The 22,352-nt window shown below is 42.1% G+C and overlaps 2 protein-coding genes across 5 annotated transcripts; both read right to left on the bottom strand.

The window, feature by feature from the left end:
- Positions 1-5,095: 5,095 nt before the first annotated feature.
- cpeb1b (cytoplasmic polyadenylation element binding protein 1b) lies at positions 5,096-13,131 on the bottom strand. 3 transcript variants are annotated; one of them, XM_056607610.1, is made up of 12 exons: positions 13,022-13,131; positions 12,606-12,774; positions 10,965-11,207; positions 9,616-9,845; positions 9,179-9,434; positions 8,803-8,916; positions 7,843-7,947; positions 7,391-7,527; positions 7,093-7,291; positions 6,832-6,926; positions 6,669-6,749; positions 5,096-6,474 (listed from the first exon to the last, which is right to left on the bottom strand). In XM_056607610.1, exons 1-12 carry the CDS (start codon positions 13,034-13,036, stop codon positions 6,364-6,366), a joined length of 1,755 nt encoding a protein of 584 aa, XP_056463585.1. In that variant the 5' UTR covers positions 13,037-13,131; the 3' UTR covers positions 5,096-6,363. The 3 variants fall into 3 exon arrangements, with proteins under 3 accessions (XP_056463585.1, XP_056463586.1, XP_056463587.1); XM_056607611.1 differs by having other exon boundaries at positions 7,858-7,947; XM_056607612.1 differs by having other exon boundaries at positions 12,627-12,774.
- Positions 13,132-14,840: 1,709 nt separating this feature from the next.
- On the bottom strand, positions 14,841-22,141 carry LOC130403311 (RNA-binding protein, mRNA-processing factor 2a). Of its 2 annotated transcripts, XM_056607614.1 has the most exons (9): positions 22,003-22,139; positions 21,655-21,819; positions 20,502-20,579; positions 19,457-19,495; positions 19,195-19,257; positions 18,118-18,268; positions 17,402-17,550; positions 16,074-16,147; positions 14,841-15,909 (listed from the first exon to the last, which is right to left on the bottom strand). In XM_056607614.1, exons 2-8 carry the CDS (start codon positions 21,706-21,708, stop codon positions 16,082-16,084), a joined length of 600 nt encoding a protein of 199 aa, XP_056463589.1. In that variant the 5' UTR covers positions 21,709-21,819; positions 22,003-22,139; the 3' UTR covers positions 14,841-15,909; positions 16,074-16,081. The 2 variants fall into 2 exon arrangements, with proteins under 2 accessions (XP_056463589.1, XP_056463588.1); XM_056607613.1 differs by having other exon boundaries at positions 21,655-22,141.
- Positions 22,142-22,352: the final 211 nt, after the last annotated feature.

Genomic DNA, 22,352 nt, shown 5'->3' with positions numbered 1-22,352 from the left:
AGAACAAGCCCATTCATGTACTATTGGCTTGTACATGCTGTCATAGAAAAATAAATTACAAACCAGGCAGGTGACCGCCCACTCACGGCTAGAGATCTGCAGAGATATCGTACTGAACATATTTTTTTTCGGTGCTATTACTTTGAATTGTAGAATTCATTTTTTATAAAAAAAAGTAATATGTTATAAGAACACAGGAAAAACACCTATTGGCCAACGGCTAACTAACTAGTAAAGCTGAAAAATAAACTTGCCCCCTCTTATCGCAGAGGGCCCATTCGCAGTCAGGGTTCCCTGGGCATGAAGATCCCGGCTTGCATCTACTCATTCTGATGTCCAACAGATGTCTAACAAATCACAACGCAAACAAGCTGAAATATAGTTCAACAGTACTTTATTGCACTTACATTTTTATTTCAAACAATAATGGATGGGATCTGTAAGGGATTAATTGGCTGTTAAAAGCAAACACAAAACTGCCAACACTGGTACACTGTAAAACAGTGTCTGTAAAAGTGTCAAATAAACCCTATTTACACTTGCCACTGTAGGAATACAATCAATAAATTCCCCTTCTGAAATTTTCTACCAGTCATGCAACTGAGTTTCTCTTCAGTATGATAGCTTAATAACAAAAATTGGAAACAAGATGTAACACCAACCCATTCATTTTTGGTTTCTGTCCATGGGCGTCAGTTTGGTTTGAAATGTGCTGGGGACAGAGACGCATTCAGAAGTGCAATTTCAGAAGTGCTGGGTACAATGAGAATGCACTCTTTTTTTCTCACTTTAGTGCCGGTGAAGAAAGGTTCTGAAACCCAAAAGTCATACCCATGTAGCTAATTACTAAGGAATAAAATATATACAAAATCGGTATGGCACGTTTTATGAAACGTTTCCAAAAAGCAGCGGACATATGCAGAGCCGGACAGTAACAGAGTACATTTACTTGAGTACAGTACTTAAGTAAATTTTTGAGGGATCTGTACTTTACTTAAGTATCATTTTTGGGGAGTACTCATGACTTTACTCAAGTAAATTTGAGAGGCAAATATTGTACTCTTTACTCCTCTACATTTCTATCCATAACCGCGAGTACCCGTTACTTCATCTAAAAAAAAAAAAAAAAAGGAGAAAATAAAAATCTCGGAAAACCTCAATTTGTTGTTTCCCTCTCAAACGGGATTGGATTGTGCAGGCGCCACTGATAAGGACAGCCTTCAGCCTATCAGCAATCACCTTCGCTTTCCGCCAAAGTCAACTCCATGGTCAGATTTAGATGAGGGACAATTGTTGATTTGATTGATGAAGAAACAGAGAAACTCACACATACATACAATTGTTAGCTGCATTTTCTTTTCTGATATTACATATTTATGTAGGCTGAGCAATTGTTTTTATGTTCTTGAGTATACTTTTATACTGTATACTATTTTGCTATTGCCTTGTGGGCAAGTGAGAAATGCTAAATAAAGCAACATGGTAAAAAGATGAAAATGTCCTGATTTTACTTTCAATTCCTTTTACATTCTCCAAGGTATTACAATTTTTCATAACTCCATGTAGGACGTTTCTATACATAAATGTAAGCACTGTGGCAGTAGTAATGCAATATTTAGAAAATGTACTCTTGTACTCTTGATACTCAAGTACTTTTAAAAACAAGTACTTTTACTTAAGTAGACATCTGTCTGTAGTACTTTTACTTGTACTTGAGTAAAATTTAGCAAGGGGTATCTGTACTTTTACTCAAGTAAGGAAGCTGTGTACTCTGTGCCTCTGGACATATGACCCACTATGTTCTGCTCCATGTATCCAATGTTGACAACGTGACATGATATGGCTAAGCTAACAACATAAAGAAGAGGAGCTAGGAAAGGAATTTAACTGTGTGTTTAAGTTCAGAAGGGCCAAACGTGTGGCTACACACAGCACTACAAAAGTAGGCCTAGTCAAGATTGAAAAAGAAAACAATGTTTGTTGCACAGCTGAACGCTGTATCACATCATGAGCTGGCTGTTCTCAATTCACAACACGCATTCCATAAAAACTAGCCTACATCAGGCCATCTGACCAAAACTCATGCACTCCCCCCACAATTATTCCAGAATTCAAGCAAAGCAAGAATGACCAAAAGTCACTTTATGTCAACAAGAGACTGACTCCACCGACTATCAATTGCAAGTTAAAACAGCCGACCACTTGAGTGCAAAAAAACAAAAGACCTAGCCACAGCACCAGCAAATCTAAAGCAATAAATATTGCGTCTTACCTTTATTTATGTGGCAGTGGTCTGCAGATGCATCCCGTGGTGTAGCCTACCACATCCATTTAGTTCAACAGGTTATCGTTCTGATATGTCCATGGTACTAGCAACCTGCTCTGGTGCTTTTTACCTATGTATTCAGGCTAAAATGACTTGATTGTCAGATGCCTCATCATCCCTGCCAAAGAGTATTGGTATTATTATTAGTAATGGCTACTTGCCAATCGAAAAAATAACTTCACACAGTGTGTCTTTTTTTTGACGTCGCTTAGCAACCGAATACGCTGGGGTTGATAAATTACCGGACTGCGGAGTGATACAGATGACGTGAATCAGAGGCAAAAAAAAAAAACGGTCAATATGGTGGACGTGAGCATTCCACTTCCTTGAGAAGAGCCGTGTAATAAACTAAAATAATTGACAGCTGAACGTTAGGAAGGCCCATGCAAGTGAATGGAGCAGTCTACAGAATTGAGAAGAGCAGTGTCATAAGTAAGGGATAATGTATAGAACGACAGTCATTATCGGGAAAATAAGCCCAGAATGGGCGAACAGGACACCGACGCGCAGCGAAGTGCTTCCCAATAAAGGGGCTTCATTTCGATAATGACCGGCGACGTTCTATACATTATCCCGCTATTATACGGCTACGAGCCAAAACGAAAAAATGACTTTGCATGGTGTGTCTTTGTACAATTTAATTGTTACCAGCATTCGAAGCGTTGATCTGCAGAGAAATAGTCCGCCAAAGACGTTGACGTCGCTTAGCAACCGAAGACGCTGGGGTTGAAAAGTTACCGGACTACTTGAGGAGTGGTAACAAAGAAGTCATTATAGGCAAAAAGTTCTCTGTTGTCCTTGACAGCGGTCTTACTTAGCCGGAAGTTGGAAGAGTCCATGCAAGTGAATGGAGCGTTCCACTTCATTGAGAAGACCGGTGTAATAATCCATAACCATAATAATTAAGTGGTGGGTACAAAATTAACCTTGACGAAATCTGGTGGGGACTTGTCCCCGGCGTAATCGACGCCTATGGCTGTCGCCCCCAATAACATTTGCTATAACAAAGTAGGACTGCTGGATCAGAGAATCATACCAGTCCAGAAGGTCCACAGCCGTGAAGCACAGGGACATCATGCGAGAGGTCCAGTACAGGCCATGCGGGCCATGCTAGGTTTGCCTGATATGCTGAGGGTCAATCCCAAAGACCTTTCAGGGACCCCAGGATGGGTTGGGGTAGACAAAAGGGGGTGAGGCTTGGTAGTCAATCAATTTTAAAGTGCAGATTCACCATGGAGCTTGGCCTCATATACTTCAGAATTAGAAAGAATAAATTGGATTAAAAACATACAGCCAGCAAATGTAATAGTTAAAATAAAACCAAAATGTAAAACAATGTCAAAGGATGTACGAATATAAATAAAACCACATGAAAAATAAAGTTCCAGGGATATAGTAAATAAAATAAAATCCCCATGAAAACAATAATGGGATGTTCCAAAAATGGGATACACCCATGAACATGCTAGTGTAGGCTGTAATGAAGTGCATAAAGGTAGGTTACAGCTGTCAACGGAATATGCTTCGTTATGTAATTTGAGGCCCAGAGATGAGAAGCCAACTGATATTTGTTAAATGAAGGAATGACCCGGAGGCCAGCGTCAAGGGAGCGTAGATGGTGGATATGGTATAGTTAGCTCAGCTAAGTCATTTGGTGCAAGTCCATGCAAGGCCTTAGAACTTATGTTGATTATTTTAAGGGAATATTTATAAGGGATCTCCTGGAGAAGTAATCCATGCATTTAACACCAAAAATCACCCCGTACAATGGGGTGAATAAACCTTACCTGAATCATTAGTCCAGTGAGTAATCCAGGGTTTGAATTATGTATCTGAAGACCCAGTTGTTACAACCATCTTGGCTCAAGCAACTGCATTATTTCCGACTCACAACCTGGTTTGAATGTTTTTTTAAAAAGGTGCCCTTAAAATGTGACTATGAAACATAAAATGCTGCACCTAAAATCCCACATTCCATCGAGGTTGGTTAATGTCATCAAAAGAATACTGTGACAAATCTACCAACAAGCAATGGTTAATCAAAAAAGTGGTACTGAAAGCTGGTCTGACCTATGGAATCTCTTACTTGGGTCTTTTTAACAAAGGCTCACATGGTACCCGTCAGCTTACTAGCGTCATGTTGATTGTATAATGCACTCACTTTTAGTACTGGCTCTGCAAAACAGGGTCCCTTAATATTCATTGGGACCCTGTACAAGTCACCGTTGCTGTACTACTAAATGTGAACCATGTTGCGTTGACTTCACTTGTTTTTAGGTCATAGTTTTGACCTTGAAGCGAAAATAATCCGGTAACACTTTAAGGTGCCGTAATAAATAGCAAACTAGTCATTACCTAACCCTTTAATTGTTACTAAAATATCTATTTGGCACAAGTTCGTTTTTATCATTAAATTAGTTGTATGCATAACCCTAACCCAACCCCACAGCCCTAACCATAACACAGCCCTAACCAGCAACACTCTGGTCAGTGAAAAACTATTCACTTGTGCCAAATATATTTTAGTAACAATTAAAATATTACCAAAGTGTAAGGTAATGACTAGTTTGCCATTTATTATGGCACCTTATTATAAAGTGCTACCAATAATCCTTTTGTAATTACAAGTTGCGTTTTAAGTTTCAGACAGCGGCTGCATGCTATGCTCAGCTTCCTTTGATTGTAAAAGGAGATTTTGTCACCAATGCACAAAAACATAATGCAATGAAAGACTTGAGAACAGTGGGGAAGTTATACAATGCAAGTTCAATAAGATTGCAGAAGCAGAGGGTAATGCTTAAACACCTTTATTGTGCCCATTCAGAACATACTCCACACAACTATAAGTAGCGGTGAACTTGGCAGACCACAATGAGGTAGACTTTCAAAATACGCTAAAAAGCAACTGGGCTTTAGACAACTAGCTTAACATGTCAAACTGAATAAAGAAAAAGACTTTGTCTTTGGCACACAGCTCAATATGAATTTACATCCAAATGGAACAAGTGGATGGTTATGAAAGAACAGGGTTGATGAGTCATAGTAAGGTCTACTCAAGCCATAGGTACACTTAAAGCAAAGTGGAAGTTCTTACAATCAACAGGAAACAAACAGCCACTGGAATCTAGGCGTGTGCCCAAGACTGCCAGTCCCTCTGCTGATGTACAAAAAGTGATTAAAAACCACTACGACCCCTCCTTAAGTGCAAATTAAAGTAAGATCCAAAGTAGATTTGATTTTAAAATGATGGAACGCTAGTTGAAGTTGTCCAGCAAATGTTACACTTGATCTAATCTAGTATACTTCCGGCTAAATTATGTCGACCAACACATCAGGGGTCAAGAACTACTTCAACATGTGTCCATTAAGAAGAACTTTGGAGAGAAAGGCTATGAAAACCACCAACTGCCAGAGAAATGCACGGGTGGAGAAAACTGAAAAGGGGTAAAATTAAAAAGCCGCCTGGTAGAATTCTGTTCAAAATTTCCATGTCATGACTTAAAACCGTTTGTGTACAAATTAGTAAAAAACTGCGTAAAAATGTCTGAAATGCGACTGGTTAAATGAAGCCGAACTCATCTCCCAAAGTAAAAAACACCAGTTGGCTTGCACAGGAAAAACAGCAACCAACTGGGGGTGAAAAAAAAAAAATGAAAAAAAATAAGTAAAGGCACTGTATGGCATCTGCCATGAGACTTGCGCGGTCGCTCTTCAATATGCAACACATGTAAATTAAGAAAAAAAAAAAAGGCATTTAGTCTTCTGAACCCTGGGCTGGTTCCCATTTTCTGCCTGGCCACAAGTCTGGGAAACTGCATAAGAGTGAAGGTCACTGTGCAACTGTGAACAAGTAAACAGCAAAAATGTAGCAAGTGCAATAGTGAACATTTCCAGTGTTCTCCCCAGTGCCTGGTGGGAGTGCCGTGGTGCCCTCACAGCGTGAAGGCATCTGGCGCTCGTGCTCTGCTCGGCAGGCAGCTTCACCCTTTGTGCGGGCCACTACTCCGGCCCCCGTCTGCACTCATGGGCTGCATCGTCTAGCTTGAGTCCCTGTTCTTCTGGTTTCGCATTAGGGGCCGGTGGTTACTCAGGATGTCCATGGAGTGCTGCCAGTGCCAGCAAGCACGACAGTAGTACTTGAAGCAGGCCTACATACACAGACACAATCAGGATATGGGACGAGCAATATTTCAACAACATGCAATAAACATCGGTGTCCCATAACCTTGATATGGTGTTTCTAGTAAATAGAAGATTGATCAGGACAGAAGTTTAGCCTACTACCAATGCCCTGGTAGATAAATGTGGCACTTAATTATAATGAAGATTCATTCTCACTGACCTGGTCTCTGCAGAAGAAGGGACCGGCCTGGCGACTGCACACCTGACACATGGAATCCTCCAGGTAGGGGTCGATCTGGACCTGGCCAAGACACATTGGCAGCGATGAGAGAGCACAAGTTCAAATTGCTTCCCTGCACAGCAGTCGAAAGATTCTAGCTTACCTTTTTGGTGAATTTGGGTGTTTTTATTTCAACAAATGCAGCGCATACAGCTTTCAGATAACTGCGTTGGTTGTTAAACGTGACACGCCCAGAGCCTGTCAAAGAGTTGTGGGGTTAAAATTAAACAGTTGTGATTTGGACAATAAGCACATCCTACACTTCTTGCACACATTAGAACAGCCATGAAGATTTATACAAGTCAATTATACAGGCAGACACCAAGCAGTATTTTTGGCTGAACACCAGTGGGGGGGACATTACCTATGGGGTACTTATGCTTGTCTGTGTCGATGCCAGCATACATAACCCCACCAAACAGGTCGTTCATGATGCTGGCGAGGGCTTCAGCGTTCAGCATGCCGTGCAGGGCACCCACAAAAACCGTCTTGCTGGGATCCAGACGCTGGGAGGGACAGCGCACGTAGTTGCTGTCCGAGATGACCCATGGGATCACTTGTACCTGAAGCCCCAGGAAAAAAAAAAAACGGTAGACTTTCAAACCGGCAGACACAATAGAACACAACCATGAAAAAAAAAATACTTATGCGCAATAGCTCACATCCTTGCATCGCATCCTGCGGCTGGACATCTTAAAGTAGTACTCCCCGTTGTCCTCTGGCTGGAGCAGGTCCTGGGTGCAGGCCTGGAGAAGGGCCCTCACTGACTTCTCATTCTCAAACACCAGGTAAACGTAACCTGCCAAGGAAAGCAGGAGTGTTGCGGTACAAAAGCAATCATATATGCTGCTTTGCAAAAGGCGGCATTTGTAAAACAATTACTGAACAACAAGATTTTAAAAGTCTGTACGCCTTGAGTGGTATTCTAGGGTGCCACATGGACAGACAGCAAGGCGTTTCATGCAGATCTGATGCCAATGCAGATTACTTTGCATTGGTTGGCAGGGCACAAGTTCAGACTCTTCACCTTTGAACCATCAGCATGCAGTGTGCTCACCATGGTGCCACCTCTGACCCAGGAAGTAAAAAACATAGCCTACCAGCCTGCTGTTACCTTTGGGCATATTACCTTTAGGAGGGCAGCGAGGGTGCTTGCCATCCTTACCCGGCCACTCCACACTCAGAGGGCCGTAGCCACTGAACGTGTTGATCAAGCCAGCTGATTTGAGAGAGAGAAGGGGGGGGGCAGAGTGGGCATCAATAAGCTAGTTTGAATAATATTAGATTAAAAAAAAGTTATTTCTTGAACATTCTGTTGGCTGCAGCTAAAAAGTCTTTAACCAGGAAGTGGTTATTACAGGAGAGCCCAACTCTAAATGGATGGATGGACATCACAATGGACATTTACAAGATGGAAAAGATCACAGCATTTGTCAATCATAAATCAGAGCAATTTACCTCACACTTTAAAAAGTGGATTCACTTTGTAACACCCCAAAGGCCTGATTTTGTTTTCACAGAACATTAGTCAATTTACAAACAGACTACTCCCTAACTGTTCTACTGTTCTTTTTACTTGTATTTGTTTTATGTATTGTGTTGGTATGTGTACTTTTGAGATAAATTTTGAAGCGTACTATTCATGTCATGGAGAGAACACACAGAACCTGTGATGAATGATGTTGAAATGTTTAGACACCAAAAAAATAAAAAATAAATTACAAAAAAGAGTTATTTCATAATAGTCCTGATATCTAGTAGTCGTTACATTTACAGATTTGTGTCCAGGGTGGCATGCAAATTGATTCATGCAATCCATTTTAAAAATCTAATCTTGGGCCACAATTTTAATTAAAAAGTTAATATGGCATGAATGGAAACAAATTGACTTGTTCAAAGAGCATGTAGTCAGTGTTAACGTGACTTACCATAGAAATGTTATTATTCTAGATATAGAAATAAGCCAAACAAAATGAACATGCCAATAGACTGCATGACCAATCCCTGAATGTATAATTGGTTACATTTAGTAACTTAGATACAACTAGACGGTATGTTCTGGCCAGTCTTTTACCTTCAGTGATGTCCCAGGGCACTCCTCCAAGGAAGACCTTGCAGGAGAACAGTGGGTTCTTGTTGTTCCTAGGAGGCAGCTGTCCGCTCCAGGTGAACGTGGCCTCATTCACAGCTGACAAGAAAACCCCCAAAAATAAAACCAACAGCACAAAGCATTCTTGTTCAGAAAGCCTATAACAAAAGAAACACCAGCACTCCAGAGACAATCTATGGTTAATGACTAGCAATTTCCATTTCTGGCCTAAATTGCACTTGACGAAATTCCTTCCAATGCTGAAACTTTTGTAGGGCAAGGGATATCCCGTTGCACCCGTTTTGTTTGGCGTCGAAGACCGGTTTCAATGTGGTTAATCTTTATGGCTGATCCAGTTTACCAGCAGCCTGTCTGTGAAGACGAGCCTCCCTTTCGATGCTGAAGGTCTCATCAGGCTGGTCCAGCAGGTCCAGGCCAGGCCAGAGGGAGCCGGTGGGCCAGCGGCGGGATAAGGCTGAGCCAGGACTGGTGCTGGAGGGCGGAGTCAGAGGAGAGCAGCTGTCCTGGTGTTCCAGGCGAGAGCTGAGGCGCAGCGGTTCCTTTTGCATGCTGGACATGAGGTAGGGTGGTAGGGGAGGAGAGATCCTCAGCGTGGACTGTGGGGAAATTAGGAAAATCATTCTCCAGCGCGGCAAGCGGATGCAATGTTACATTTTTAAAAATATAGTTTTTATTATTGGACTGGCAGCTTGGTATGACATCCACCAAGCATTGCTTGTTCCAGAACAAATATCCCTAGGGGGAAACCATTAAGACGTGAGAAAAAGCAGTCCATACCAGCAGGTCAGAGACCAAGTCTGAGCCAGAGCTGAAGCCACTGGTCTCGGAGTCAGCAGGGCTGCTTGAACGCGAGTCCAGGAAGGATCGGGAGTCCAGGCGACTGGCTATGCGGGCCATACCAGGGAACTTGTCCAGGAAGTCTGCAGGCGTGCCCATTGCCTCACTGGGATGGTAACCCAGGGGCTTACCCAGGATGTTACCTAGGGGACTGTTGAACATGCCCAGCACTGGAGTGGACAATGACAAAGCATTTACAGACTGGAATAACAATGACTGACCAAAATCCCCTCCGCTTCCCTGAGAAATAGCACTGCAGGGTTAGCCTACGCAATTTCAGCAGCACTAGCCACACAAATTGCCCTGAAAAAATCTCCAATTCCCATTTCAGACAAAGTTGGTTTTTTAAACTATATACAAATCATGAGCAGTACAATTCAAACTAAAGTTACCAACCACCATCAGTTGGTAACCAAATGCTACCAAACAAACAATATTCAGCTGATGGCAGCATTAAATTGGCTGGCCCACTTAGCAGACCCCTATTAGATTTCTCTCAATGTCTTGTTTTTATGGGTAAACTGTTACAACCATAGCCCCTCAAAATGGGTCAGGGCAACAATGGTGCAGAGTAGCTATTAAAAGTGCTGGCATTTTCCTTAATGACAAAAGCGCAGGATGGCATACGCAAACACCATTATAATCTAGTGTGTGTATATATATTTTAGGTAAATAGAAGCTGGCTATACAATGAATAGGTTAACCTTCATTCAGCATTCAAACAACCACAGAATTAAACAAAAGTTCAACAACGCACACCTAATAAATAAAGATTAAGCTAGTGCCGGTGTGTATGAAAGAATACAAACAAAAAATGTTTCAAATCCAATGCTGTGCCTAATGGCAAGTGTTGTAGCTCAATACTTGGGGAACATAAACAAAAACTGTTTGAGCAATGCACCAGCAAGTAACCTTGGCATTTGAGAATCTTACAGGTTTTGATCCAGCAACTCAATTAGCCTGTTGCCATGTTTTCCCCAAGCCACCACCACTGCCAAAGATGCAGCAGAGCAAAACTGCCACATCATCCTCCCCAGCGACGCTGGTGCCAGTTCTCACAGACTGACACGAGGACAAGAGCCACATACTTTAAATACTGCTGGCAACATCCGATACCATGAAGACCAATCACAAAGGCAGCTTCTGAGCATTTCCTTTACAATGGAGGCATAGAAATTCCAAAAAAAATACATCCACTTTGGGTTATGCCTTCTTCAATCACAAGCCTAGCCTCACATCTATGGAACATGATGACAAATCAATAGTTACTGTAAAGTTGTGCTACTTGCCAGTGGGTGAGCTGCTGTGGGCCTGTGAAGAAACAGTGGCGTGTGTGTCGGTCTCCTGGCTGCTCCAGGGACGATCCCAGCTGGACAGGCTGAGAGATTGGAGCCCCAGGCCCAGGTCGGAGACATCCGGAAGGCCCCTTGATGTTGAGGACATGTCCTGGGAGAGAGACATGCCACTTCCACCACCGGAGTTGGGGAATAGCATCCTGCTGCCAACTGCAGCCAGCTCTCTGTCTTTCCCGTCTGAGGTTCAGTTCAGAGATAAACACAGCGAGAAACAAGTGTTAAGACATTGAGAGCTGTATGCCGTTCTATTCTACATTCAAATTTCAAGAGTTCTACGACAGACGTCTGCGAGGCTGCCCCGTGTAAAATGATGTCCTGTTGCGATTAGTGAAGAGCAGTCCTTCCCGGCTGGTGAAGCCAACCTTCTGCCTCTGTGCCTGGAGAGACTGACCGGCATCTCTGTCTGAATCACTGACCCACCTAGCAGCATGTGACAGGGCTGCTGATGCACTCACACCCCCATGCTAATGACATCAGCCTCCCACCCATACACACACCTCCCTAATTTCCTCTCCTAACTAATGAAAAATATCCGTCTATCGTTTCTGTTGGCCGGTACAGGCACTGCCGCTTTGGTCGAGCACAGCACATCTCAGAGTCAGCAGAAGAGCGCTGCTGCCATGGTAGCTGCTGCTGCCTCCTACAGTTTGTCGAGCCCTGCTTCCTGAGTGAGCTGGCAAAAAAAATAAAAGGATACGAGTGGGTGGGGGCAGCTTGGCTGAGCTAGTGTAGCTTACAGAAAGGCTATACAGCAATGACTCAGCAAACTGGTCAAAAAAGGCTTGTCAAGAAAGGGTAGTTTCAGTGAAGTACACAAACACGACCATCTGTCAAATAAAAACTCAAACTGAATTAAAAACGCATTTGATATTTGCTACTGAGGGAAAACTACACAAGCCTCACAGGAGCAGCTGACTGATCAGATGTTGGGCGCTGGTAGAGATTTGCACCACCAGCTCCTCCCATCCCTCCCAGACACTGGACAGCTTCCAGCTACAGCCCTGATTCAGCATGTCCCACAAGGCCACAGGGACTGTTGTGAGGTAGGACAGCCCAGATTTACAAAAATAAAACTAGTGTGTGTGGTTCAATTTGGAATTACACTGCCTAAATGACTCCACATAGTGTCAAACTGTAGTTCAGATGAGGAAAACGAATTAAAGAGCATTGTGTAATTCTGCTGGCCATCTTTTGATTCAACTAGTCACAATCTATAACCTTATCAAACTATGATACAATTTGAACCCTTCATCTCAAAGATGATTGGAATAGGTCTAGCAAATGGAACATTTATCCATTTTAAACACTTGTCATTATAATTAAAACGAATTTAAAAAGGACCTTCTTTATTCTTTCCATACGTTTCCTCAAATTAATAAAGGCCGTTAAATGCTGCGACATGGCAGACTATTCTATTCGGCGTGAATCAGCGGTCGGCATTTGCGTCAGTTGGCAATTGAGTCGGTGAGAAAGACAGAACCAAGTCAGATTCCCATTACACCTTTAACCTCCTGTTGTCTCGTGAGCAACCCAATAAGCTAAAAATGCAATCTCATACACCATAAACGACTTTACCACACTGGAGGTCTCGCTTGCCCTTGGTGTTTGGTGTTGTGCACACGCCAGTAAAATCGAGAGCATTGCCCAGCATTGTGTTCATTCGACGGAAGATTTCTGCATTGCTGCAAGTGGACAAGGCCGGAGACTCTGGGTCCCAACGTTCATGAGCTCGAGGATCATCTCTCTGAAGGAGAAAGAAAAAGTTGAATGAGAAACGATTACTTACTTATCCCAAGAATAAGAAAACAACCGTAGTTTACAATTAACAAATTGTACGTTTAAGTCCCTTTTCTTTTGGGAAAAACTCTCACAAACCAGCGTCATATTTCAGGCGACCTCAAGATGGCTAAACCTGGAAACCTGTTGGAAACAAGGCTAATGGTTCAAGAAAATTGCTTGACCAAAACAAACACGTGCCAAGTGAAACTCACCAGGGAAAACGCCATGATATTGTTAGCCTATCCGATGCTTAACTTCTAGCTTTATATGCCAGCTAATTCATTTTATATGCCAGCTAATTAGGCAACATTTGATGAACGTGTGCTGAGCGAATGGCAAGAGCTGGGGGGGGGGAGCCATGTCAGTGTGTGTCATAGCGTCCCCTTCACATCAAAACCCAATGGTCTTCAAAAGAGTTTCTTTGTTTCATGATTATTGTGTGACGATAGGCTTCCAATAAATTGGGCTTTACATACTGTGTGTGTGTGTGTGTGCGTGTGCGTGTGCGTGTGCGTGTGTGTGTGCGTGTGTAAATACATATCTACAAATGTTTTTTATTTTATTGTAATATGCCACAAGATTATATATTGAAGGACTACTATGTAACTATAATATGCAATCACGAGTAGTCTTTCTCTCCTGTTTTTTCCATGTTGAACGCGCAGCATGGACGTATGCCTTTCAGAACACACTGACCGGACTCTATTTGGATATGTTGTAACTTAACCTTATTTTCTAATTATAGAGTGATGGAAATGTGCGTTATTAACTACTTTACATAGCACTAAGCCCACACAGTCACATCAGGTCAGCTGACCTCGTGAAAGTGAGGACACCATCCCAGCCCTGCCAAATGTTCAGATGGGTAGGCCATGCCTCTCGCCCTAGCTGTCCTGTCACAACTAGGCCTGTAGATGGCGACAATGCCCTACATATAAAAACAGCCTCCGCTTCAACCTTTGCACGCTATATTTTCTTTTTTGACCCCATTACCGTATTTTTAGTGCAGTGCTGAATCCTCTTTCGCGCCCTTCTCTTGTGAAAGGTGAAATGTAGTCAACAATGGGTGTTACTCTAATTGTTATTCACATTCTGTGATAGCGTAGTAGTGTCCCATTTCTGATAGCAATCTATTAGTCTTAAATTTTAAATAGGCCTACACCCAATATGACACTACAAAAAAGCAGATACAATTGAAACTAAAACGCAGTCAATACATTTGGTATACGTTATTGTATTAAGACCATTACATTGCAAGAATTTACACACATATTACCCGTTGTGCTGGATATTGATTTCCTGTCAATTCATGTTACCTGTGATGCATTTCAGATGTTTTTGTGATCCAATTTCCCGTAAAGCACACATGGTTTCAGATCTTATTTTTTGGCTTATATGAAGAGGTTTGGCTCTGTAAGAACAGAAATGGTAAAACCGGGGCATTCTTATGTTATCGCAATTGTAATTTGTACCAGAATTTAAAATGGACAATTTAATTTTAGTTAATTTAAAAATGATTGTATATTCTTAGAGTGCAACCTTGCAACAATTGGCTCACTCATTTGACCATGTAGCTATTCTGTAACCCATGTTGACTGAATACTCGCTCATTATGTCTAGTTCAGTACAGATAGGTTTATATTTAACTTAAGCGTGAAGAGCTTCTGTATGGGGAGGAACCAAGTTCTTTTTAAAAGCATGCTTGAAGTCAGCCATTGTTAAACACTTAAATAAAATTTAGAAAAGTGAAACCATACATACAATGGACTCAATGTAGTTTACTTTTCCATGCCACTCCAGCTGGCCCTATTGTGAGCAGCCATTTCACTACTCCCTTAAGGCCATGCTTGGTTGAGCAGAGCAGCAATAAGGCCTCAGTAGGACTGTTCCTCCCAAGGTAAAGCCAAAGTCAGTCATACATGTAGTAATCAGTGGATTTAAAATTAAAGGCTTCAATTATTTATGTCAACATCCCTTTCCATAATTGTAGTTGAAATTAGTCTAGAAGATGAGGGCATTAAAAACAAACCAAATCAATGAAGAAACATGAAACACATTCACTTGTTTGTTTGTTTTATTCATAAGATGTCACTTTTTTCTTCTACATCTTATGCACAGCAGATACCATGACAAACAAGTTTTAAACCACAAACTGAAATTCCTTCTTCACTTGAATCCTGCATTTCCATATGGTCATCCCTCCCCCAAATAAACCAAGCCATTTTTGTTCGTATTCCAGTTTCACATTCTGAAAGATCAGCATTTTACAGCAATCTCATTGTAGCAGTCAGGGTGGCAAAGGCCATTATCCGAACACTTCCATTGACACTCATTTTCCGTTTAAGCAAATACAATTGCACTTTTTTTTAAACTACTTCAACAGGATTATAGGATCAAAAATAACACCAAAAACATCTAAACAACGAACTTAGACAGATTTTTTTTTAGTTGCTCGAAAAAAATGCATAAATATATATCACACAAAAAAGTACAATTTCATACTTTCTTTGCACAAATAATAAACATTTATAATGACAAGGCTAGGACTGGGATAGTCAGAAAGATGCATTCATAGGGTCCATGCGAGATAAGCCATTTACACAACAGCCTAGCTTTCAAAGAGGCAAGACCAGGGTTCTACAGGGAAAAAAACAAAAAACAATTGTCTAGGCCAAGATAAAGAGGCAACACAAACACTAATATTAGGATCCACAGAAACTGTGATCCAAGTTCATGCAAAAAGACTTAACATGCAATGACTTTACTCTTCTAAACCTCTCCTGTGTGCCATGACAACCCATGGAAGGACTTGCTTACAAATGGCAACTTCAACGTATCAATTTCCATAGCAAGTTAACGTGTCTAGCAGTTTTTTTTTTACCCGGTTAGGTGCTAAGGTAGAGCTTTAGTTTCCAAGAGGATTCAAGCTTAGAATGTTGACAGCAAGATGGTTTCACCTCCAATGTCTTGAAGACATTCTGAGGAATTATAAATACTGTATGTTTCTAATGCACATTTGTCCATTAAATAAACCTGATTAAATTAATGAAGCGCTTGGCAAACCTCCCGTCAGCTGGATGCAGGTGGGGTTTCCAGAAGCCTGTGGAGGGGCGAGGGGGAGGATATACAGCACAACAATAGATCACATTGTCAATCAACAGACATCTGAAACAATCCCTTATGAATCCTTATTTACAGGCCACAGACTTTTGTGTAGGTCCCAGAAAAGGCAAACGAAATGCTTCCAAGACAAATGCTACTCACTTAATAGCTTAACAAAACTGTCGGGACTTCCATCCAGGCTGGGAGGTCTCGGAGGGTGTTGGGTACCAGCGCATCTACGGACACAAAGCATTCATGAGCAAACAAAGACCGCCTTCATACTGGTGGCCCAACACTTAATGCACCCCAACCGGGTGCATTTCTTCAAGCGACATAACATTACATTTATGTAGGTATACATGTGATGCACTATTATGTAGCAAGTCACCCAAAAAAAAAAGTCCCATTATTCCTGAATACATTAGAATCAGAATTTTTCTACATCCGTCCCCAAAATCCTTGTTCAGCCCATGCATCCCCAAGAAAAAGTACAGGCCATGGGAATATGGGTCACATAGCTATTGGATGAAGCCAACAGTTCTGGAGTAATTAACAGCCATGGAAATGAGCTGACCCCCTGTTAAACATTTCGCCAGCATAAGTGTTTGTATACCTATGCCTTTTCCATAGAGTAAGACGAGAGCCCAGCAGACTTGCCAATTACCTGACAAAGCCTGAGTATTATTTCATGGTCAAGACAATTGCGGGCAAGAGGCCAAGAACACCTACAGGCTCCCGAGCAATTTAGGACCATACAGTCGAGTACAATCAAGAGTACCTACTATATGAAACTGAGGTCAAAATCCAAAGTATTCTAGGGATCCATCACCACATTGAAATTACCCCCACCCCCCCCCCCCCTCAGCTATACAGACTGCAGGTTGGCACCTTCAATAAAGGCCATCATGGCTCACCAATTTCTCTTTGCTAATACCTTGAATTCCTCACCACCTCATCTCAGAAAGAATTCTCAACAATGGCTGCTGGCTACTGTTTGGTGCATCACTGCCTGCATATTGGAGGAAGTTAGCCGAGCAATGAACTTTAAATGACCCAATAGGATTTTCCATTGCTATTGTTACCAAGAGCCATGCAGCACACAATGCTACCACTGCATTTAGATAGCAATGAACCCACAATGGAAAGAATGTATGCAGTACTTGCACAACCACCCCCATTACATTTCCTTTTAACAGTCAAGTTTGACAGATGGTAATTTGCCACAACATAGACCATGAAGTTCGGGATTAGCTAAAAAAATATATACGAGCCCTTTCATTATGTAGCCATTTTATGAATAAACCAGGAAAAGCTGTTAAAGCCTGCGTTAGACAACCGAAAGGAATTACTGCAAGAATGCTACAGGTACAATTGGATACAACTATATAACATTGTCTGTTTACAATTCCGCTCCTTTTTCAGTTCTTCAGGATGTGACCAAAGTAATGCTGAAAGGATTGCGTTAGTATGCTAGCACACACACACACTACCTGGGCATGGAGGGCAGCGGCTGCGGCGGCTGCAGCCGGGTAGGTGAAGGCGCCGTGCGGCAGACCAGGAGTCAGCTCCGTGGTGTAGAGGGGATAGGGGGCCCAGGCATCTGGCGACGCGGGGATCAGTGCCGCTCCCGTCAGGTCATCTGCTCAGACATGAGGATGGTGGATGGAGGGGAGAAGGGGGTCGAACTGGCCTACAGCCATGACCAGGTGTAGGGTACATCAAGGATGGAATACTGGATCTAATAGTGGCGTTTCAATTACTTAAAAAAAAAAAAGGAGTATGGAGGCTAACCCTAACCGTCTCCCAGTTACAGCCAGAAAATCTATCACTAGCTACCCTTGATTGCATACCTTGCAACAGACAATAAAAACCAACAGCCACCATGTGCAGAGACAACACTTCCAACGCTAAAGTGCAATGAGTTGCTCCAAGCATCACTTTTAGAGGAATTACGACAAAGGCAGGAAATTGATGGCCGGCTAAGCATCCCAGAGAAAAACGAATATAATTATAATTTACAGTTTGGAGGGGCATGCGTGTGGAGGGTGGGTTAGTGTTAAGGTTGTTCTCTCGTGAACGTCTGCGTAAAACCCAACAGTCTAAGAGCAGTAGAACAAGCTACAGGGACGGGACGCGACGAGGTGAGAGTGCATGAGAGAGAGAGTGCATGAGAGAGAGCCTATAGTGGTGCAGCCGTAAAACTTACATGGGTCCCGTGCAATGAAGTGTGCTCCTAGAGCAGGGTGGATATTTGTGGGGTTCGGTGTGGCCATCAGCTTATTCTTTGCCATCTTCGTGTTGGCTTTAGCAAACTCTAAGCGCAGGGTCTGGGGGCTTTCGGGGTCAAAACGGATGCCCTGGTGGAGAGATGGGAGGGGGTGGGACACAGTATCGTAAGGGAGGTGGGCTGCGTTTGGTTTTTGAAGGGGGCTACAGCGCACTGTTCTCACACAGCTGCTCCTGAGCACGGTTTCAATACTTAATGTATACTTCAGTCTTCATCGCAGAAAGAACAAATCATTACCAACCAGGGTGGTGTGTTAATCTATTAAAAAGACAATTGAAAGACTGAAAGATACTCTGAGTATTGCAACACGCCTACATCTCGTTTCCTTCAAAAAGGCCGGGCCACTGGGTCAGTGTGATCCAGTCGCAAGGACCAAGAAGAGCTGGAGATGAGGAGCCGTGACGAGTCCCCGGGGTGCCATCGCTGGTGGGATTGACCCTGCTGGTGATCTGTGCCCTAAGCGTTGTGCCCACATGCAGGTGAGTAGTCTCTTGGTGTGTATGTGTGTTTGTCTGTGTGACCACTAGTGTGGCTAAAAGAAAAGGTGATGCTCCTTTAGGGCTATAGACCAAGAGAAAGGTGTTAGATACTGCAAATGTGGGCGATTGGGGTGACAAAATAAGAGGTTAAACTACAGAAGAAGTGTTCAAATGATACTACCGGTGTGTCTAAACAGTAAAGCAGTGATATGTAAATGAGAAGGGCTATACCAGACTTGGGAGGATGTGTACCGGGGACATAGTAAACTACCGTTAGATTACAGGGCTCTGGTCTCTTTTCCAAAAATGGCCCTGCCATTGAATTATAGAAGACAAAATGGGTTGGCTTTCAGAGATGGTATGAGATTAGTATGTTTGAGACCTTTAGTTCATATTCCTTTAAGTTAAAATCCACATTTCGGAGAAATGCAACAAAAAGGGGCAGCAGAACCCCAGCCAAGGACACAGCATCAATAATGCAGGCCTTCCAACTCCTGTGCGCTTTGTTGACTCTTACATTTAATGCGTTTTTTGCAGCTTCAGCTCCAGACCGACTGTCAAAGGTTACAAACCCAACGGGCTGGAAGACAAGAGCCAGAAGGATTAAAACAAATAAAGACAGAGCCAACTGGTAAACACAATATTGGAAAAAAGTTCTAGGCAGAAAATGTTTCCCCATGGTCTGAACTGGGGATTATGTATTCCTTGTACATCCACTACTGCCCAGTGGTGGGTTAAAAAGGAGACGAGCATTCTGACATTGATTGAAAACCCCATACCTGTTTGGATGTTAACTTAATCAGTGACCCTTCATAACCCTGTGAAGAGGAAAGAAAATATATCTTCACTGTCAAGTCACATGCATGAACAAAAGCATAAACCATATGAAACAAACCCTTTCAGAACATAGCTTAAGGCCAAATAATTGATCCCTCAAAAAAAATCCTAAATAGAGTTAAAAATATGTTGAAATTCTAGCCAATGCAGTTGACACAGTTGACAAAGGGAATGCGAGTGTTGGGTTTGTAGTAGATTTAGCATGATTATCAAGAAAGGCATTTGTTCCAACAGATATGAACTGATGATTGGTTACAGCAAGTCTACGTTTCGAGAAATTATTGCACAAAGATTTCCAGACAAAATTCTAGATTTTTGGTGCAGCATAAAATCCTTGGTTTCCAGACAGATTATTTAATTGTCCTAGTAAAATCCTGATTTTAAGCATTGGTTTGCAGATGACCGAATAACAAACCAAGGTTTAAGCAAGTCGACTAATTTAAAAAATGGTGTTGTATAGACCAACAATTTTCTACTCAAATCCTTAAGAACAAAATGGATTATTAAAAAACACCCATTTAATTCTGTACTGGTAGCGCAACAAATGAGGGCATGGGAGTGGATTTTAAACAGTTGACAGAGGAAACAGGAACATGAATGCTTCCCTAGCTAGAAGCTAGGGGTCACAGGGAGGGATGGTTGGCCAAGGGCTACTCATTTACACATTCCACACGCTCATCCATGTGGATACCACTTCCAATTTAGTCATCAGGTGGGAGGGAAGGCTGTGGAATTGGACGGGTCTGGTTGAACAACACCACAACTATGGGCTCACAATTACGTGACCTCATTAGAATATATGCCGATATCCCAACTGGTTTTAGCAAGCTGGGGGGGGGGGGTATTTGCCATGGATAAAAAATGTCTGGATATATTTGTTGATCGCTATAAATGCTCAGTGCATACTTCAAAGACGAATGAGAAAATAAGTTGCACTCGCCACCCTCCCCCCAACCCATTATTGGAATCTTCAAACATGTGGCTTACCTTGAATGGTCTAAAAAGAAGGTAAAGTTCCCTTGGTTTGATATCAACTGGTAAGCCACTGACAAATAGTGTCCGTACCTGTATTTAAAACAAAACAATGAGACAAAATAAGAAATTGCATAGGTCTGTAATAGAAACCTTTTAATATTAAGGACAATATAAAAGCACTACTGGAAATTTGGATGTAGCCCTTAATAAAAACGTTCTCCTAAAAAAAACAAAAAAAAAACACACCATATATGGTACTTTGTATGATGAAAACAGTAAGGGCCATTACATCCCACTCAAGGGGGTGGGGTTGAGCACAATGGGCAGCAAGAGGAACAGCGCTGGACAACAGCGCACACATAGCATGACACCATTTCCTTCCTACAGACATTGCGGCCCCAAAACCACGCCGGCGACACAGGTGCAGCAAGCTCTGGTCCTGACGATTCGGCCCATTATTGAAAAACATTTTGGTTGCGTTGTAATCTGTCCAGCGACTTCCACAAGGCCGCATGACAGGAACAAACCAGCATATTTTCTTTCAAAGCCCACACAAATTAATATGGTACGAGGTAGGTAGGCTATCGTAAAAAAACTTACATAAAACCTATTGTGACTGAAGTTAATTTATGCCAGATAATTGGTCAGGCAGCCATTTCTTCTAAATGCTAGAATTTAAATTTGATAGCTTAGGCCTATGACGGTGTTTGTAGCAAAACAAACAAAATGCTCATAATTATGAAAAACTAGTAAGATCCCACTTGAGTAGAGAAACAGTTTAACATTTTTACTACGTATAAACACTTGCTCACCCCTTTCCAGTAAAATAGTCAATTTTATCAATCGCCTTTATTCATACCTAAACTAGAAGTTTAATGTTAAGGGCATTCGTTCAGTGACATAATATTTTCGCCCGTCTTTTAGAAGTTATGGCACACTCGTTGACAAACGTTTCCAAATGGAGGTTAGCCTACACGCAGCGACAAATTGTTTTATTTTGTAGTCTCGATCCGTTCAATTACTTAATTTAATATGAACCCATCGAGAATGCATTCGGACAATAATCAAACTGCACACCTTTTTTCTAACATGAAACCTCAGATGGTTCACAGAAAACAGCTTTATAACCGATTGAAATGGAAGTTTTTAAAACAATTTGCCTTACCTCCTCCTCAATAGACACGTTGTTATTAGGCTCCACATCAGCTTTGATACTCATGTTCACAGTGGTTGCTTCAGCTGCGCTTGAAGAAAGTGTCAAGTTGTTCCTGGTCGGATATTTTCCCCAAGTGCGTTTGTAGTTGCAGAGCAAATCTTGGTGGCGTTTGAACTTTAGGAAAGACGTGCCGAAGTGAGTTCGTGCAGTTGATGACGAGGTATCCAATGATATATTACGAGAGAGAATCATTCATAAAATGAAAACTTAAACTAAAGTGTGAGAAGTGGAAATGTGCACTTGTGAGGGTGAAAGAGGGGGAGAAGTGCGCGTCGTGAAGCTCTCTGCAATGCTCACATCAATGCTGTCGGATTGTGGCGGGGATACAAGTCCACTTTCTCATTGGAGGCTTCTCCTCCGTCCTGTCACCGCTGGCTTTCAATTAGCTCATCAATTATGTCCTTGGTCTGGGTGAGCAGCAATCAAGCGCGAGATCCACCTCAGCTGGTATGAGGCCCGCCCCCCTTTCTCACTTTTGACATCATCGTTTCCTGTGGGACCCGGAGAACCAATAGAAATTACTTTCCCAAGGTATTTTTTTATTTTTGAACGTCTTACATATAAAGGCCTAAACCTCTGCAGCAAGACATTTTTAAAAAGCATTGAACACATCTACAATTAACAGACCTATGAATTACAAATACATA

Source organism: Gadus chalcogrammus, chromosome 14, assembly GCF_026213295.1.
Source record: "Gadus chalcogrammus isolate NIFS_2021 chromosome 14, NIFS_Gcha_1.0, whole genome shotgun sequence".
Classification (NCBI taxonomy): Eukaryota; Metazoa; Chordata; class Actinopteri; order Gadiformes; family Gadidae; genus Gadus; species Gadus chalcogrammus.
This window is presented reverse-complemented; position numbering and strand designations above follow the sequence as displayed.

What these genes read in the sequence shown, in the direction of transcription:
- cpeb1b (XM_056607610.1), bottom strand. An exon ending in CACCCAAATTCACCAAAAAG is followed by an intron (nt 6,750 to 6,831) that starts GTAAGCTAGAAT and finishes TGTCTTGGCCAG; the next exon opens with GTCCAGATCGACCCCTACCT. An exon ending in CCTTCTTCTGCAGAGACCAG is followed by an intron (nt 6,475 to 6,668) that starts GTCAGTGAGAAT and finishes CTGTGTATGTAG; the next exon opens with GCCTGCTTCAAGTACTACTG.
- LOC130403311 (XM_056607613.1), bottom strand. Translation starts at nt 21,897, where the DNA reads ATGATTCTCTCTCGTAATATATCATTGGATACCTCGTCATCAACTGCA. An exon ending in TTAAGTTAACATCCAAACAG is followed by an intron (nt 19,258 to 19,456) that starts GTATGGGGTTTT and finishes CTTGTCTTCCAG; the next exon opens with CCCGTTGGGTTTGTAACCTT. An exon ending in CCGCTGCCCTCCATGCCCAG is followed by an intron (nt 16,148 to 17,401) that starts GTAGTGTGTGTG and finishes TTGTGTCCGTAG; the next exon opens with ATGCGCTGGTACCCAACACC.